The following is a 20,259-nucleotide window of genomic DNA, read 5'->3' as shown; positions in this document are numbered from 1 at the left end:
GACGGGCAATTTCTGCTATTGTGTACGCGGTGCTTGTCTTAAAGTACAGCCGAATCATTGCTCTGACTCGTGTGAACAATGCTGCCTCTGTTAAGTATTGCATTTTGGCTTTACAGATGCAGCCTTGAGATTCCAGCCGTCCTTGTTATCACCGTCCGAAAGTCTCCAAAGAATCAGGAAGCGGCCGCGTAGAAGCAAAGAGGACATGCTGCATGAAGTCATGTAACAATCCTTTAATGAAAATCAAAAAGTTCAGAAGTGGCAGGAGAATGAAAGGAGGGTCCGCCAGCAGATTGCAGATCGCTGGCACCAAAGCATGGAGTGGCTGCTAAGCATGGAGCGCCAAGCGGACTTGATACAGGCGCTCATAGCAATGCAGGCAGAGCACTTCCGTGCCTGCGGCGCGCCCCCCCTTGTCCCAAAAGTCTTTCCCTTGTGTTCTCATGTCACTGCCAACCCACTTTCTACAACATCCAGGTTCTTATCGCCCCCAGCTGCCTTCAACACCTGTAGCTTCACCACCCAGCCCTGCAAACTGTGACCCTTACCCACTGCATTCAACCCCCATCCCCATGCATTTTAGCCAGCCTGAAGTGCAGCACTCATTGCATGGCACTCCAGATAGGAAGGCTGAGTATGATAACAGGATATATGCAAATCTGTGATTGCCCTGTTCCTCACCCTACCCCCTTCCCTTGTCCCAGACAACACAGATGTGTCATGCCCTTTCTGTTTCCTGAGCAGTTGTTTCTTTTCAATAAATTAATTTTATTTTCAATAAATGAATGTTTTGGCTTTGAAAACATTCTTTATTATTGCATTAAGTAAAAGATACCATAGCTCAGGAAAGCACCAGGCACTGCAAGTCAGGGCATCATATGTAGCAAACACAGATTCCTACTAACACTGGAACCACTTCACTTCACTCCCGTGCAGGGCACCAAACATAATTTGAGGCTGAAAGCCACCAGTAGCTCCCTCAAGGCATCCCTAATCCTTGCAGCCCCATGCTGGGCCCTTCTAATAGGCCTGCTCTCTGGCTGTTCAAATTCAGCTTCCAGGTGTTGAACTTCCAAGGTCCATGCTTGAGTGAATATTTCACCCTTCCCTTCACAAATGTTATGGAGGGTACAGCATGTGGATATAATCGTGGCGATGTCATTGGCCAGGTCCAGCTTCCCATACAGACAGCGCCAGTGGCCCTTTAAATGGCCAAAAGCACACTCCACAGTCATTCTGCACCGACTCAGCCTGTTGTTGAACTACTCCTTGCTGCTGTCAAGGCTCCCTGTGTAGGGTTTCATGAGCCACGACATTAAAGGATGAGTGGCGTCTCCAAGGATCACAGTGGGCATTTTGACTTCCCATACGGTGATCTTCTGGTCTGGGAAGAAAGTCCTGGCTTGCAGCTTCCTGAACAGGCCTGTGTTCCGAAAGATGTGTGCGTCATGCACCTTTCTGGACCAGCCTCTGTTAATGTCAACGAAACGTACATGGTGATCCACAAGCGCCCGGAGAACCATAGAGAAATACCCCTTCTGATTTATGTACTCGGAGGCTAGGTTGGCTGGTGCCAGAATTGGGATATGCATCCCATCTGTCGCACCTCTGCAGTTAGGGAAACCCATTTGGGCAAAGCCAGTCACAATGTTATGCACGTTATCCAGAGTCACGGTTCTTCTGAGCAGGATGCGATTTAATGACCCTGCAAACTTGCATCAACACGATTCCAATGGTCGACTTTCCCATGCCAAACTGGTTAGCGACCAATCGGTAGCTGTCTGGAGGTGCCAATTTCCAGATTGCAATAGCCATCCGCTTCTCCACCGGCAGTGCAGCTCTCAATCTCGTGTCCTTGCGCCGCAGGATGGGGGCAAGCTCAGCACACAGTCCCATGAAAGTGGCTTTTCTCATCTGAAAGTTCTGCAGCCACTGCTCGTCATCCTAGACTTGCATGACGATGTGATCCCACCACTCAGTGCTTGTTTCCCGAGCCCAAAAGCAGCATTCCACGGTGGTGACCATGTCAGTGAATGCCACAAGCAATCTCGTGTCGTATGCGTTATGTGAGTCGACATCATTGTCGGACTACTCGCTGTCAGTTTGTAGCTTAAGGAGTAACTCGACTGCAATTCGTGACGTGCTGGTGAGATGCATCAGCATATTCCTCAGGAGTTTGGGATCCATTCCTGCAGACCGAAAGGAAGACAGAGCGCACAGTACAAAAAACATTTAAAAGCTGGCACCAAAAGTGGACGGAAGCACAGGGATTGCTGGGATGTGAAGCGATGCATCACGGGCGTTGGGACAGGACCCAGAATGCCCTGCCCCCTCTCCCCCCCTCCCACAAGCCACAGCACCAGAATGTGCTCTGTGGGATAGCTGCCCATAATGCACTGCTCCAAATGTGGCCACGCCAGTGAACACATTGCAGCGCTTTCCCTCTGCGGTCTCCGAGGGCTGGTTTAACTCAGTGCTCTACATCTGCAAGTGTAGCCATGCCCTAGGGTTGTGTAGATCATGATGTGTAATGGAAGTTGGTTGTCATCATAACTACAGAGAAGCTGCTGTCTCTCCATATCTGAACTTGTATCTTTCCTCAGATCTCAAAGTGCTTTATAATGGTGGGCAAATAGTGCTGTACCCATTTTTTCAGATTGGGAAATTGAGACAAGAATACAAGATTACATAGAAAGCCATTAACAGTGGGAGGAAATAGAATCTGCATTTCTTGACTCCCAGTTGTTACCTGTGCTAACCATTGCCTTTCTGTTATAAATCCACTAGAGCATTCAAATGGACTAAGAGAGATGTTATAGACTATTGTTTGTTTATCCCTGTTTGTTCATATGAAATACCATGTTACAATTTACTTCACTTCTTACCTTAAACCATGAACTCAAACTGAATTTTGCTTTAAGGGATTGATTTTGAAAGCTTGGCTTGATCTCACCTGTGGAAAAGAAGCTTATATTAAAAAAGCTGTGAAATACTTTGATGAAGGAATGCAGGATGGGAATGACCCTTTTGCCCTGCTGGGTAAGGTGAGTTCATTATTTTAACACTTACTTCCACAGTGTATTTCAAAATATTTTCTGAACACTTTATCCATAGCACCTCAGTGAAGTTGGTAACTATTACAAGGATACTAGAAAGAGCTGCTAAGTGATTTTCCCAGGATTACAGAGGGAGTCATTGGGACTAGAAATCAGGAGTTGCTGCTTTGATCTTTTGTTCAAATAACTCATCTGTGCTGTTCCATGATCTGGGGTGATAGTGTGTCAGCTGTTTTATGTTATAACAAAAATACCTCGTATACTTTTCTAAGATTATGTAATATAAGAACAATGTTCATATAGGGCATGTTTAACATAATTAAAAGAAGATGTGAAAATAAACTTCAAGTTAAGTGTTTCTTTTAAAGGGTGGCTAACATTTCTGTAGCTCTTACTATAGACAGCCCACTTAATATATATATTTATCAAACTATAACCCCACCTAGAAATGTCATCCAACAAAGCTACGTCATTGGCATTGTTAGGCACCTGCAAACCATGAAGTCATAAGGGGTCCCCAAGACAGTGGGGGCAAGCCAGGTCTGGCCTGCGAGGGCCTTCCATTTTGCCTACCCAGCATCAGCTGCTCCCCAGGGAGGAGCAGGATGGAGCAGAATTGTACAGCTTTGCTAGTTCGCTCCAGCTCGGCCCCTGACAGTTTTGTCACTTAGGCTCTCCTGTCCAGTCCTGTAGTGTTCCCATGTTGACCCAACTGTGAGTCCCTTGACCAGCTTGGAGAATGCTCTGCAGCTGGAGGGGAGGCGGAGGGGAGGGAAAAGGGGCCACTTGGCAGCCAGGGAGTGTAAGGGCTGGAGCTGCCAGGATCCCGGGACTAGCCAAAGGTGGATAGTGGGGCTGCCTAGACAGTGAAGACCCCAGCTGGGAGCAGGAGGTGGGCACAGTGGGGGGGAAATGGACAGGCTTTGGGGAAGTCACCTCCTGCTTCCCTGGGCTTGTCCCAGCCCCCCCACTGCCTCCACCTTCCCAATCCCAGGTAAGGGCTCTGGAATTGAGCTTTGCCAGGGGCCCCCACAGGACAGACATTGCAACTAAACTACATACAGTTCTTTTAAGGGTATCAGAGATTCATAGAAATATTTGCTCTGGCTATAGATGGGCACAAGGGGGCACAATTGGGTCATGATGAGTTATTGCATCAGCTACTGTATGTATTGGATTCTTAATTATGGATTTCTTTATGTGGATTTGTTTCATAATCTTAACATTCCTGTACTATAGTTCTTGTCCTTTTGATTTCCCTTTTCTTTTTTCTCTGGTAAACTGTCGATTTGAAGCCTACAAACTTTGGTTTAACTACACTGAAGACTAAACTTCAGTTAGTGAATTAGTATCCACTCATGCACATTTATGTGTATTTTAAGTACTTGAGCGTGTTTAGAATATAACCTCCTTACTCCCGAATTAAAACGTGCTATTGGGTAATATGCTTTTCTGCCCACTAGACACCATCCTAAAATGTACGCTGTGGTCTAAATATGATCACACTGAATGTATACTGAGACCACGTATTTTAATACAAGCACACAAAAAGTGTCTTAGGCTATTGCATTTATTTAGTGAACTAACTTTTGCACTCTAAGGAAATCACTTAAAAAAGTAAAAGCAAATTTGGCATCATTCTGCACTCCTAAGGGAATTCTGCACCAAAAAAATAAAAAATCAGTGCACAATGTTTTAAAATTCTTCAAATTTTATTTGTCAGTAAATAAATGTAGAGGCTCTAGCATGGCAGTGGGGAGCACAGGCCACTAGCTGCACAGAGGTGGGAGATCACCCTGCAACCTGTGCGCTCTCCCTCCCACCCCAACCCCTGGTTCTCGGACTCCGTGGTGAGGCTGCACCTTACCCGGACTCAGTGCAAGGGTCGGGCCTGCCCCAGAAACACCCAGGGGCCCTGCCCCTCTTCGCCAGATGCACCAAGATAGCAAGTGAGAGGGACAGTGTCTCACATGCATGCCCAGCTCTGGCCCCCAATCCAATGTGAGGCAAGCAGGCTCAGCCCAGCAGGATCCAAGTGTGGAGGGTTTAGTGCCGGGGAGATCTAGATGTGGGGTGAGAATGTTCCACACAGAACCATGTGGATGCAGGTAACTCGATGAGGGAGTCTGGGTGCGGGTGGGATCTGGATGCACAGGGGGGTGTTCGGAGGGTTCCAGGTGTGGGGCGAATGGGGCTCTGTGGGAGGGTTCTGGGTATGGGGGTGTGTCTGGTTGCAGGGGGATAGAAGTCATTTTTCTGTGGGAAAGCAAAGGAATCTGCAGGGAACATGAATTCTGTATGCACATAGTAGCACACAATTCCCCCAGGAATACATTCTAGTTGAAGTAGATATTTGTACACATCACACAATCACCTTGCAACTTGGCAAAGTTCAGCACAATTAAAAAGATACAACTTGTTTCTGTCTAAAAATTTTTGTACTAATTATAGTTGCAAGTAATTCCAATGTTACTATAATTGAACTGTTGGTAGGAAAATCCCATAATTGAAATGTTTTTCAATTAGTCTGCTTCCTCTATATGCCAGCATTTGTATACAGTCAGTTTCAGTCTTCCCTTCTCACCAATTTGGCTTCAATGGGGTGGCTATTGGGCACAACAATCTAACAGTGTGTTGTCCATTAGTTTCTGCCTTGTTGAAAAAGCCCTTATAAAAGCAGAAAAAAATCCAACTTTTTTTAATGAAGGAATTTTTTAAAATATTCAGAATATACTATTAAAAGACTGCTCTATCAAAAACTAGATTTCTTTTTAAAATAGTCAGTGTCTAAAACCCTAAAGTGGACAGTGCCCCTTGAAATCTTTGCTGAAAAGTGGTCCTAGATTATTGTGCATTGGCAAGTTTGCACAACACCTGACCATACTGCTGTATGTCTAACTTCAACTTTTAATCCTTGATTTTCATGTGCACTAAACTGAACCAAGTAACCAAAGGGAAAAAAAATCTAAAAATGTTTGTGAAATAACTTAAATTTTGATGCATATAAACATCCTTAACACACACAAATAATACTTGTATGAATACAGATCTTACATTTATGTGGATCGTAAGATGTCAGCTGATCTAAACAGATATTACATCATCAGTACATAAAAATAAAAATACTAAAATATGAGAGCCTGATATCTTTTCACAGATAATTGAGGGATAAACAGTATCCCCTAACCATTATGAAATGCATGGTCACATGCATAAAAACAATATTCACGTTGCTTTAATACAAGAAATTACAATCTACATTGTACTTTGGGCGTTCATTTTGTTTTGTTTAGGTAACTGGTAGTATAACTTTTGTCTTGGCCACCCCCCACCCCCCCCGGGACAATGTACAAATAGTCATCTGGCCATTATCAAGAATCTATTACTTTTGAAGATTGTTTCCTTTTTGCAAAAGAACTCATGGTAGAGAATTTGAAGCAAGATTGCTCAATGGTAATCTACAAATAAATAAAAACATTAAATGTCATAAAACTATGCACAATATTGTGCATATATGGTAATGTTAAAGGTATGCATGCAGGGAGTAGGTTGAGACTTATCCTATTCTAACTTCAGTCACCAGTATAGTTCATGTTGGGTCATAACTTAAAGCAGTAGCTGGAAAGCCAGTCCTTCTGCAGATGACAGTCTCCAATAGAAAGAAAAAAAAAAATCAAGATAATAAGTTAGATACCGCTCTTACCCTATTTAAAAATATAAAACTCAGTGTTTGTGTAGTACTTCTCTTCAGAGTGCTTTGCAAACACTAATCCTCATGACACACACGAGCTGATTGTCTTCAGGTGAACTCCCACACACTTTGTCTTTAAGCATTTCTGGACATTCAGCAGCCATTTCTGTTGCTAGCAGGGCAGCTGACTAAGGAACCAATCCATATTCCTTGGTCATGTGGTAAGAGAACATTTAATATTGCATCAGACCCAGTGAATGCCTCATAGTGGTTTGTATCCTTTAAATCCATTCATGTCTGTCTTCATTCTCCTGTGTGTCCTGATCAGTAACTTATAACTGCAGCGCTGCAGTAACTTTTATAAAGGTGCTTACAAAAGCTGCAGTTTTTGACTTGTCTGCTTTCTGTTTACACCTTCTGTCATGCTTAAGACTGGAGTAAAAATATTAGTAACGGGAAGAATTTCCCTATATTAAATGATTTTTTTACTAGTGTCTGTATGAAAATACTTATGAATCTTGACACTTTTGCAAGAGTACAGCGTTGATAGGACTTCTTTTTTACTCCCACTAGGCACAATATTTTGAGGTGCGCCAGAATTTTTCAGGAGCTTTAGAAACTGTGAACCAGATAATAGCAAACTTCCCAGACTTCCTTCCTGCTTTCATAAAGAAAATGAAACTACAACTAGCCTTGCAGGACTGGGAGCAAGCAGTTGAAACAGCACAAAGGTTCAGTATACATATATGTCTGTGTTGTTGCTTTGTTTCAGTTGTTAACAACATTGGGAAATGCGCTAGTTGGGTTTGCTCTTAGAATCATTGGACTGGAAGGGACTTCGAGAGATCATGTAGTCCAGTCTCCTGCACTCGTGGAAGGACTAAGTATTATCTAGACCATTCCTGACAGGTGTTTGTCTAACCTGCTCTTAAAAATCTCCAAAGATGGAGATTCCACAACCTCCCTAGGCAATTTATTTCAGTGCTTAACCACCCTGACAGGAAGTTTTTCCTAATGTCCAACCTAAACCTCCCTTGCTGCAATTTAAGCCCATTGCTTCTTGTCCTATCCTCAGAAGTTAAGAAGAATTTTTCTCCCTCCTCCTTGTAACAATCTTTTATGACTTGTTCACTCAGCTGTTCCCTTTGTGAAGTTAGAAGCTTAACTTTAGGCTCCTGGTTTTAAAAGTCTTGGCCAAAAGTATGGTTTTGTAGGATAATTTGGGAGATCTACAGGGACTCGATATATTTTTTTATTACAGTAGTTACTGCACCTCTCAGGAGCCCCCAAAGGAAAAGACCTTTAATTCAGTCCTCTGAGCTTCTAAGTCTGCGAAGCACTGGTGTTGATAAGCCCTACTTAAATAGCATGCAAAGACAGTTTCTTCAGATCTCAGCCAATAAAACTTTAGAACACTTCATAAGATCGGCAGGTGAGAATCTTTTTTCCTGTGGCATTAATAATATACTGGCTCCAGGCTGTGATGATGTATTATCAGAAACTGAATGATATGGCCCTATTGCACATGAAGTGTCTATTACCTGTAGTTGTATAGCAAAAACTACTTGAAAATCATTAAAAAATACCTGTTTTTTTTAAACCCTCTCATTTATGGTTCTAACAGAATTCTAAACTAAAGTTGTCATCTAAGAATGAAAATAATCTTATCCTAAAATTCTTCCTAAGTCAGCAAATAAAAGGGACAGTATTGAGATTAAAATGTATATTAATATATTTGTTGTTTATAACATAGTTCCAGTGTTAATGGTCTCACTTCACATTGTATGCACTTTGTTAACTTGTTAACTTTAATTGTTCAGACTTACAAATTAAAGTCCTATTCCCCTTTAGGTTTGATTCTTAAAACTCCAGAAGAGTGTTTTAGTATCAAATGAGCTGTTTCTATTGGAATTAAAAAAAAAAAAAAAGTCTTTTCTGTTAAATTGTTTAAAAGCTGGTCTTTACACAATAGAAATTTTGGTGAAATTGGAGTTAACATTTCTCCCTTATAGGAAATAGCAGATCATAAAGCAAACTTAATCTTGATTTTTCCTCAGGCTATTGCAGAAAGATGCTCTTAACTTGGAAGCCATAAGGATGGAGGCCCTACATTTTTTGTGTAGGGAGGGTAATATACCTGAGGTGAGTCTTTGTGGAGCACTTTTTTTTTAAGCATCAAACTATTTGAATCATTAAAGCATTCAGTGATTGAGGTTATTTTATAGAGTACAGTAAGTATTTTGAGCAGTTTAAGCATTTTATTAACGGAAAATGAAAAGTGATGAGATCTTGCAAGTAATTCTATACCTTTCATCATCATGTATTTTTTGATAGATGGCCTTGTTGCACACTGCAATACTCTGCCAGTTAAAACCTGTGTTAGACCACATGTCCGTCTTCTTCCTGTCCCCTTTTTGTGTAATGAGCTAGTTGTGTGGCACTAAAAGTCCCTGCTACCTTTTTCTTCCTTTCTGGGGTCCCGTAGTTTGGATATGTGTGCATTTATAGCACTGTTCAGCTACTTTGAAGAAACTTTTTAAAATTCTATTTAATTCTTATAAAAATTACATATTTTATATACATTATGCCTGTTCACATTTTTAGAAGAAAATATGCTTTCATACAGTTAGGACAAATCTGAATAAATTTAAATTATGATACAAAAATGCTTGTAAGTCTAACTATATTAAATGCAAAAAGGTTTAATGACATAAATGGGAAGTGTTCATCTATTTCATACATTTCTCATTTTTTAGAGAAATATTTTCATGCTACTAGCACAATTCAAAATAAATAATTGCATACGACTACTAGCACATTTTAAATGGTGCAGACTTAATGGTGCATTTTAATATGCTATGATGTATAATTTTATAAAAGATCACATGATTTAAAAAAAGACCTTCTGATTGGGAAAATCCCACCTGCCTCATTTGCTAAGCCAAACTCCCACAACTGGGGTTTCTGAGATTAGTCCTGCAGTGGTTGGTTGGGTTAGCTGCTTTTCCCTTTGCCTTTTTTCCTTTTATATATACATAACTTCCTTGGACAATAAGGAACAGGGGATTTTATTTTTGACTACATTTCTAAAAGGAGAGAGAGATCCTGTGGAAGTAGAATTTTGTAAGAGTGATCTAAATAAAAGCATCATGAATTGGTTCATAAGTCTATGGACACTGGCACATCTCTTAATAACTAGAGTGGTTGTGTCCCATTAATTCCTAACCATCTTTATTTTATATGAAAGATATCTTCTCTCAATGGTCTTTCACCGGTGCACAGTTACACACCTTGTACAAGTGTGTAACTGTAGTATATCAATACAGCCACGAGAGATTTTCAGAAGCTCAGTGAAAATTTGTTTAAAGTTTTAAAATGGGACAAAATTTCAAAAACAACTAAGTGAGACTTAAGAGCCAATTATCAGAGGGGTAGCCGTGTTAGTCTGAATCTGTAAAAAGCAACAGAGGGTCCTGTGGCACCTTTGAGACTAACAGAAGTACTGGGAGCATAAGCTTTCGTAGGTCAGAACCTCACTTCTTCAGATGCAAGTAATGGAAATCTCCAGAGGCAGGTATATATCAGTGTGGAGATAACGAGGTTAGTTCAATCAGGGAGGGTGAGGTGCTCTGCTAGCAGTTGAGGTGTGAACACCAAGGGAGGAGAAACTGTTTCTGTAGTTGGATAGCCATTAACAGTCTTTGTTTAATCCTGATCTGATGGTGTCAAATTTGCAGATGAACTGAAGCTCAGCAGTTTCTCTTTGGAGTCTGGTCCTGAAGTTTTTTTGCTGTAAGATGGCTACCTTAACATCTGCTATTGTGTGGCCAGGGAGGCTGAAGTGTTCTCCTACAGGTTTTTGTATATTGCCATTCCTGATATCTGACTTGTGTCCATTTATCCTCTTGCGTAGTGACTGTCCAGTTTGGCCAATGTACATAGCAGAGGGGCATTGCTGGCATATGATGGCATATATAACATTGGTGGACGTGCAGGTGAATGAGCCGGTGATGTTGTAGCTGATCTGGTTAGGTCCAGTGATGGTGTTGCTGGTGTAGATATGTGGGCAGAGTTGGCATCGAGGTTTGTTGCATGGGTTGGTTCCTGAGTTAGAGTTGTTATGGTGCGGTGCGTGGTTGCTGGTGAGAATATGCTTAAGGTTGGCAGGTTGTCTGTGGGCGAGGACTGGCCTGCCTCCCAAGGTCTGTGAAAGTGAGGGATCATTGTCCAGGATGGGTTGTAGATCACTGATGATGCGTTGGAGAGGTTTAAGCTGAGGACTGTAGGTGATGGCCAGTGGAGTTCTGTTGGTTTCTCTTCTGGGCCTGTCTTGTAGCAGGAGTCTTCTGGGTACACGTCTGGCTCTGTTGATTTGTTTCTTTATTTCCTTGTGTGGGTATCGTAGTTTTGAGAATGCTTGGTGAAGATCTTGTAGGTGTTGGTCTCTGTCTGAGGGGTTGGAGCAGATGCGATTGTACCTCAGTGCTTGGCTGTAGACGATGGATCGTGTGGTGTGACCGGGGTGGAAGCTGGAGGCATGAAGGTAGGCGTAGCGGTCGGTGGGTTTTCGGTATAGGGTGGTGTTAATGTGGCCATCACTTATTTGTACGGTGGTGTCCAGGAAGTGGACCTCCCGTGTAGATTGGTCCAGGCTGAGGTTGATGGTGGGGTGGAAGCTGTTGAAAGCATGGTGGAATTCTTCCAGGGCCTCCTTCCCATGGGTCCAGATGATGAAGATGTCATCAATATAGCGTAGGTAGAGAAGGGGCATGAGTGGACAAGAGCTGAGGAAGCGTTGTTCCAGGTCAGCCATAAAAATGTTGGCATATTGTGGGGCCATGCGGGTGCCCATAGCGGTGCCACTGGTCTGGAGGTATATATTGTCACCAAATTTGAAATAATTGTGCGTGAGGATAAAGTCACAGAGCTCAGCAATAAGTTGTTAAGAGCCAATGTCACTTTGAAAATGGGACTTGAGCTTCTAAGTCAGGGATGGGCAAACTCTTTGGCCCGAGGGCCACAATGAGGTTGCGCAACTGAATGGAGCGCTGGGTAGGGAAGGCTGTGCCTCCCCAAAAAGCCTGGTCCCTGCCCCCTATCCGCCCCTGCCACTTCCTGCCCCCGACTGCCCCCCTCAGAACCTCCAACCCATCCAACCCCCCTGCTCCTTGTCCCCTCACCGCCCCCTCGCGGGACCCCCTCCTCCTATCCAAACCCCCTCCTCCCTGACCCCTATCCACACCCCCACCCCCTGACAGCCCCCCCGGGACTCCCACCCCCTATCCAACTGCCCTGTGCTCCTTGTCTCCTGAGCACCCCTCCCGGGACCAACTGCCCCCCAGGATACCACCCCCTTATCTAACCCCCCATCCCCTGACTGTCCTCCTGACCCCTAACCACATCCCCGCCCCCTGACAGCCCCCCCCCTCCCCCGGGACTCTCACTCCCAACCCTCCCTGTTTCCCATCCCCTGACCGCCCCCCTAGAACCTCCACCCCATCCAACCGCCCGCTCCTCCCTGACTGCCCCCCAGGACTCCTGCCCCCTTACCCAACCCCCCCCCCACTCCCCGCCCCCTTATCAGCAGGAGCTCGCAGCCGCGACACCCGGCCAGAGCCAGCTGCGCTCCCCACCCCGCCCAGCAGGAGTGGCGGGCCATAGTACAGCCCGCGTGGCAGCGTGGCGTGGGGAAGGGGGGACAGCAGGGGAGGGGCCGGGGACTAGGCTCCCCAGCCAGGAACTCAGATGCCAGGCAGGATGGTCCCAGGGGCCGGATGTGGCCCACGGGCCATAGTTTGCCTATGTCTGTTCTAAGTCATTGTAACATTCCTCAAGGTACAATCTGGATACCTGCGTCCCCTTAGTTCTTCTTCAAGTTCTTGCTCATGTCCATTCCATACTAAGTGTGCGTGCGCTGTGTGCACAGTTGCTGGAGATTTTTCCCTTCGCTGTATCCGTAGGACTGACTCTAGTACCCCCTGCAGTTGTGCATGTATGGGCTGATATAAGGGACGCTGCCAGTGCCACATCCTCTCAGTTCATTCTTATCACATGTGATCGTTGTTTGGAACGATCCCTCTTGCTCTTGCAAGGCTTCTTTCCCAGTGGTTTGGACTTTGTAGTCTATTGTATAGTTTGGGAGTTAGTGTATATAGTTATTAGAGTACATAGTGGTCCTTGCAGTCGAGGTACCTTGTGTGGCAAGCCCACGCCAGTGAGTGACCTGCACTCTAGCTGTCTAAAGTGCCTTGGAGAAACTCATGTTAAAGAGAAGTGCCAGATCTGCGGGGGCTAGGGTGACCAGATGTCCCATTTTATAGGGACGGACTTTTTCTTATATAGGCTCCTATTACCCCCTACCCCCGTCCCGATTTTCACATTTGTTGTCTGGTCATCCTAGCAGGGGCTTCAGACTTGAAGGAAGGCAAGATGGTGGCCAGGACCTCCCTTGAGACAGCTTTGGATGTGTCTGACTCAGCAGCCAGAACAATGGCATCAGAAGTCACAGTGAGGCACCGTTTGTGGCTCCAATCATTGGGCCTGTCTAATGAAGTGCAGCAGTCCATCCAGGACCTCCCCTTCAAGGGTACCTCCTTATTCTCCGAACAGATGGATTCCAAGCTTCACGCCTCAAAGGCTCAAGGGCCATGCTTCGCTTCCTGAGCCTTTACATGCCCCTGGCATCCAGGAAGCATTTCAGGCTTTAGCAGCCTCCCAGATTTCCAGTGCCTTCCAAAAGAAACAAAAAGATAATGCAAGCAAATTTTTACTTTACCAAGGCTAATAGGTTTAAAAGCAAAAATGTCTGTCTCACCATAAGCTGCAATATGTTTCACAGGCTGCGTCTCCTTCCAGCCTGAGACCGTTCCCCCACTTACTTCAGTTTTTTGAGAGTTGTTGATGCCATGATTAGAGAGATGGGAGGAGGAGAAGGGTAACGAGACAGTTTCCCACTCCTCTTATAGTCTAGTCCTTTGTGCCGAAAAAACCCTTGCTGAGTCAGTGACATGCAGTTTCATTGCGTTCATAAGCTCCAAACAGTCCTTTTAGAGAAATTGTAAATTTCTTGTTTACAACACCTCCCTTGTTGGAGGATGGCCACTTAAGCATTTAATAGTTTTCTAAGACCTGTGTTCAGTCCTTGGTTGTCTCTGAGGAGCTAGTCTGTGGGCATTCCCCAGAACCATAACATATTTGAGTAACATCATGTAGCAAAACTTCATAATTTTAAACACAGTGTTATTACATACGTGTTATCAGGACAACAATATTCAGCAGATTGAGTTTTCAAATAATACCTCAAAAAGCATATTTTGTACAAAATATATCGTAACTTTATAGAAGTGGTGAACATAGGTAGAGGGTGTCAGTCACTTAGTTGCTTTTGAAAATTATTTTCCTTTATCCTTCTGCTTTATAGTTTGAGAACCATGTATTATTCCAAATCTTTCAGTATAGATCATGTTTAACTATTCCTCCCTAAATCTTTTGTTCTCAAGGTAAAATTGCCGTGTAGATAAGAAGCTCAGTGTGATTTCTGGAGGAGTATTTTAAAAAATTCCTTGTTTTTCAAACATAACAAAAAAAAAAAAAAGTCCGAGAAACTGTTGATCTCTCTTCTGCTTCCAAGCTGATTTTATTTACTGGTTCTTGAAATAATCTGCCTTTTAGGTGTAGGACTAAATTTGCTTTGCTGTCCCTTTGATGCTACAGCAGTTCCGGAGTATTGTTTTTCCAACTTCGATATAAAAGTTATTTTCAGCACTTGAAAACATATATTTCTTGGGTTGAATTATTAAGATACTTTTATATTTTAGGACAAGGCTCACATGATGTCATGCTACTGGAGTTTGTGATGTTCCTTGAGGTGTTGTGTTCCTTCCATATTGATCATAGTGTTCCATTCTCCTAGGCTACTGCCAAGCTGAGAGACCTAATTAATGCATTGGACAAGTTGGAACCACATAATCCTCAACTATTTTGTAAAATGGCATTAGCTTTCAGCAGAACAGTGAGTGTACTTTTTTTCTTCTTAAACAAAATGCAAATAGCTATACATCCCGCTTTTAGTTTTTGGTAGTAGGGGTTTTGTATCAATTAAAAACTTGACTTGGAGAGAGAGAGAAAGTGGGTTGATTGTTTAACTTGGTCTCTATATTTGAAAATTCAATGTGTGGGCTGAGAAAAGAGATACCTACTAGCCAGTCAGTTTTTCTGCTGCTCACATGAGTTCTAAATAGCAATGAAGCTGAACAGTCTTGTTAATTTCATACTCTTGCTTCTGCTTTTGTTTGATAAAGCCATGAGCCATGGCAATGCCATTGGAGTTGTCTGCAGACTTAGGAGGACAGCACTGAAGTGAATTACATTTGAAAGGGTATGTTTATAACAGTAAGGGCTAAATATGTAATTTTTAAAATGAAAGCATAAATTCTGCATAGATAGCTTGGGTCACAGCAAACCCCAGGAGGAGCTTCCATTTGCTATTGGAGAATACATTTTATTTATAAAGTTCTCTAAGTGGATGACAGTTAATATGATGCGGCCAGAAAAAATACCTAGTCTATCAAATTACCTAGTCTCAGTAGTCTACCAAAGTGAGAAAAGGTAAAGTTTGAGCTTGTTTTCATACGATTACTCAAATAATTGTACATTTCACAGGTTATTTGTAAATTACTTGCTGTTGACCAAAGCCTTTGTAGGGAGCATCTATTCCATTTAATTGTAATAAGGAAACAAATTTTACTGACAGAGGTTATAACTCCTTAAACACCTCATTTCTCTGAAATAAATAATGTGTCCCAGCACCTGTTGACAGCATTGCTTACATAGAAGCACAAATATTAGAAAAATTAGTGCAGGGTAAGTTAGTCTTTATTAGACATCTGAGGCACTGAGATGCTACAGGAATGGGTGGCGGTATAAACTTGAGAACAGATTGATCTTGAGAGTTCTCTCGCCCGTCTGTAGCCAAAAGAAACAACAAGATGACAGTAGTGTTTTACTTTCAATCATTGGTTGGTATAATATCAGCATATTATCCAATAGTTTTGAAAACTGGGTGCTCAGTTTTAATCTCCTAAAACTAACTCCCATGCACAGGCATACATGAGAAATAAGTGATTACAGAAGATCTGGCATTTTGCTCCTCCATCCTTGAGATAAGTGAGGACTCAGTGCTGCTATTTAAAATCTAATGTGCAACTTTTTAAAGATTCATTGTAACTTTGAGTGTTTTTTCAAAATGTGGTGAAACTGATTAAGATTGAAAGCGTTCAGATGTAAAACTCTTCTTAACTTTAGTGTGGCCGGAACCAACTCATCCTTCAGCAGACACAGATCTTAGTTGAAAGAGCATTTGACATGGCATCCCATGATTCTGAAATTGCTACAGAACTTGGCTACCAGATGATTTTACAAGGGAAGGTGAAGGAGGCTTTAAAATGGTACAAGACCGCTATGGTGCTTGATGAGACAAGTGTTTCTGCACTAACTGGTATGGCATGAGACTTTTTCTATTACTTACCATTTATTTAAAGGACACAGGCAACTTAAAAGTACTTCTCTCTGATTTGTTTTATCTACTATTGTTACAGATAATGCATGAAATTACTTTTAAGAAAGATTAAGGCTTTCTTTTCAGTTTTTCTCAGAGCATTTGACAGCACTTTATTGCCAATTTCACTATTTTCTTCATAGGGTCATTCCTCCTGATTGGGTGGGTCTTTCATTCCTCAACAGGAGTTTTTTTTTAAATAAAATGTAATTTGAAAAAACACACAATGGCAGAAGGAATCAGGGAGAAGTGTATATGCTTGGCAGTGCTTTCAATATATTTTTAACTGGCTAGATTTCAAGTTGATAGTGTTCTTTTAACTGGTTTTTCTATTGCTCTATAAGCTTTTGAAAAGATAAAATCATCCTTGTAACATTAATGGGTAACCATAAGATGCATGTTGAGGAGAATATCTCTAATCCTTTTGCAAAAAGCTTGTTCTTTTTTCCAATTTTACAGCTGTTTTTGTGTCTTTGAGGAGAATTTCAAGTGGGGCAATAAATGACTTGTGTGTTTAGAATTTTAGCTTTTTTTTTAAATTTCTTTGCTTTCATTGGTTGTTGCAATGATAACTCTGACTAGAGAAGTTATTTCACAAATCAAAAACATTTGGTATACAATATTTCCATGAGGAATAGGATCCTCTTAAAGACTGCAAGACTAACAAGAAACTCCCCTTTCACATATCCTATCGACATTTTTTTGTGACATCAAAAAGCAACTGCAAGATACTGGCATTGCTTCCATGCCAAGAGGGACTGTTAGGTGGTATAACTTGATAGTTGAAAATGTTTGTTCAGGTTCCCAGAAGAAAAAAGCAGCTTGAAGAGGCTAATTAGGCTGAGGGGGAAGAAGCTGTAACTTGTAATTGATGATGACTGAAGCTAATAACACTTTTACTACTTGATGGTCTTTATTTTTAAAATGTTCTGTGACTCTCATTTTCTGGCTTTGGTACAGTGAAGCTTTATAATAATTTCACACAATGTTCTTTGCTCTATGAATCAACAGAACAATATATTTTTAGCATTGGAAATGAAGAAATCTGTATTAGATATTTAATTATTTTTGCTAGTGTTAGTTATGTGATATACTCAGTCCTTTTTATTTATTTTAAGGGGTCAGATTCTTATATGGCCCTCTCACTGAAGTATATGGCATGACTCATGTTTGTATAGCACATAGTCCAAACAAACCTTGATTGTGGTTAGGGCCTTTAGCTGCTACTGCAATACAAAAAAATTAATAGAATCATAGAATCATAGAATATCAGAGTTGGAAGGGACCTCAAGAGGTCATCTAGTCCAACCCCCTGCTCAAAGCAGGACCAATTCCCAGCTAAATCATCCCAGCCAGGGCTTTGTCAAGCCGGGCCTTAAAAACCTCCAAGGAAGGAGACTCCACCACCTCCCTAGGTAACGCATTCCAGTGTTTCACCACCCTCCTAGTGAAATAGTTTTTCCTGATATCCAACCTGGACCTCCCCCACTGCAACTTGAGACCATTGCTCCTTGTTCTGTCATCTGCCACCACTGAGAACAGCCGAGCTCCATCCTCTTTGGAACCCCCCTTCAGGTAGTTGAAGGCTGCTATCAAATCCCCCCTCATTCTTCTCTTCTGGAGACTAAACAATCCCAGTTCTCTCAGCCTCTCCTCATAAGTCATGTGCTCCAGACCCCTAATCATTTTTGTTGCCCTCCGCTGGACTCTTTCCAATTTTTCCACATCCTTCTTGTAGTGTGGGGCCCAAAACTGGACACAGTATTCCAGATGAGGCCTCACCAATGTCGAATAAAGGGGAACGATCACGTTCCTCGATCTGCGGGCAATGCCCCTACTTATACAGCCCAAAATGCCGTTAGCCTTCTTGGCAACAAGAGCACACTGTTGACTCATATCCAGCTTCTCGTCCACTGTGACCCCTAGGTCCTTTTCAGCAGAACTGCTACCTAGCCATTCGGTCCCTAGTCTGTAGCAGTGCATGGGATTCTTCCGTCCTAAGTGCAGGACTCTGCACTTGTCCTTGTTGAACCTCATCAGGTTTTTTTCTGCCCAATCCTCTAATTTGTCTAGGTCCCTCTGTATCCGATCCCTACCCTCTAGTGTATCTACCACGCCTCCTAGTTTAGTGTCATCTGCAAACTTGCTGAGAGTGCAGTCCACACCATCCTCCAGATCATTAATAAAGATATTAAACAAAACCGGCCCCAGGACCGACCCTTGGGGCACTCCACTTGAAACCGGCTGCCAACTAGACATGGAGCCATTGATCACTACCCGCTGAGCCCGACGATCTAGCCAGCTTTCTATCCACCTTACAGTCCATTCATCCAGCCCATACTTCTTTAATTTGGTGGCAAGAATACTGTGGGAGACCGTATCAAAAGCTTTGCTAAAGTCAAGAAATAACACATCCACTGCTTTCCCCTCATCCACAGAGCCAGTTATCTCATCATAGAAGGCAATTAGGTTAGTCAGGCATGACTTCCCCTTCGTGAATCCATGCTGACTGTTCCTGATCACTTTCCTCTCCTCTAAATGTTTCATAATTGATTCCTTGAGGACCTGCTCCATGATTTTTCCAGGGACTGAGGTGAGGCTGACTGGCCTGTAGTTCCCCGGATCCTCCTTCTTCCCTTTTTTAAAGATGGGCACTACATTAGCCTTTTTCCAGTCATCTGGGACCTCCCCCGATCGCCATGAGTTTTCAAAAATAATGGCTAATGGCTCTGCAATCTCACCCGCCAACTCTTTTAGCACCCTCGGATGCAGCGCATCCGGCCCCATGGACTTGTGCACGTCCAGTTTTTCTAAATAGTCCCGAACCACTTCTTTCTCCACAGAGGGTTGGTCACCTTCTCCCCATGCTGTACTGCCCAGTGCAGCAATCTGGGAGCTGACCTTGTGCGTGAAGACAGAGGCAAAAAAATCATTGAGTACATTAGCTTTTTCCACATCCTCTGTCACTAGGTTGCCTCCCTCATTCAGTAAGGGGCCCACACTTTCCTTGATTTTCTTCTTGTTGCTAACATACCTGAAGAAACCCTTCTTGTTACTCTTAACATCTCTTGCTAACTGCAACTCCAAGTGTGATTTGGCCTTCCTGATTTCACTCCTGCACGCCTGAGCAATATTTTTATACTCCTCCCTGGTCATTTGTCCAATCTTCCACTTCTTATAAGCCTCTTTTTTGCATTTAAGATCAGCAAGGATTTCACTGTTTAGCCAAGCTGGTCGCCTGCCATATTTACTATTCTTTCTACACATCGGGATGGTTTGTTCCTGCAACCTCAATAAGGATTCTTTAAAATACAGCCAGCTCTCCTGGACCCCTTTGCCCTTCATGTTATTCTCCCAGGGGATCCTGCCCATCTGTTCCCTGAGGGAGTCAAAGTCTGCTTTTCTGAAGTCCAGGGTCCGTATTCTGCTGCTCTCCTTTCTTCCTTGTGTCAGGATCCTGAACTCGACCATCTCATGGTCACTGCCTCCCAGGTTCCCATCCACTTTTGCTTCCCCTACTAGTTCTTCCCTATTTGTGAGCAGCAGGTCAAGAAAAGCTTTGCCCCTAGTTGGTTCCTCCAGCACTTGCACCAGGAAATTGTCCCCTACACTTTCCAAAAATTTCCTGGATTGCCTGTGCACCGCTGTATTGCTCTCCCAGCAGATATCAGGGTGATTAAAGTCTCCCATGAGAACCAGGGCCTGTGATCTAGCAATTTCTGCTAGTTGCCAGAAGAAAGCCTCGTCCACCTCATCCCCCTGGTCTGGTGGTCTATAGCAGACTCCAACCACAACATCACCCTTGTTGCTCCCACTTCTCAACTTTATCCAGAGACTCTCAGGTTTTTCTGCAGTATCATACCGGAGCTCTGAGCAGTCATACTCCTCTCTTACATACAACGCAACTCCCCCACCTTTTCTGCCCTGCCTGTCCTTCCTGAACAGTTTATATCCAT

General features: G+C 43.1%; 1 protein-coding gene across 1 annotated transcript in view; it reads left to right on the top strand.

Moving 5' to 3' along the window:
• Positions 1–20,259, top strand: part of TTC21B (tetratricopeptide repeat domain 21B) — a 105,823-nt gene that overhangs the window by 11,220 nt on the left and 74,344 nt on the right. The window contains exons 5-9 of the mRNA XM_034785703.1: positions 2,922–3,044; positions 7,321–7,478; positions 8,805–8,889; positions 14,660–14,758; positions 16,051–16,243. Coding sequence (XP_034641594.1) covers positions 2,922–3,044; positions 7,321–7,478; positions 8,805–8,889; positions 14,660–14,758; positions 16,051–16,243 — 658 coding nt within the window. The remainder of the gene's footprint in view (positions 1–2,921; positions 3,045–7,320; positions 7,479–8,804; positions 8,890–14,659; positions 14,759–16,050; positions 16,244–20,259) is intronic.

Source organism: Trachemys scripta, chromosome 11 (genome assembly GCF_013100865.1).
Source record: "Trachemys scripta elegans isolate TJP31775 chromosome 11, CAS_Tse_1.0, whole genome shotgun sequence".
Taxonomy (NCBI): Eukaryota; Metazoa; Chordata; order Testudines; family Emydidae; genus Trachemys; species Trachemys scripta.
Note: the sequence above shows the minus strand (reverse complement) of the source record. Positions and strands in the feature narration are given on the sequence as shown.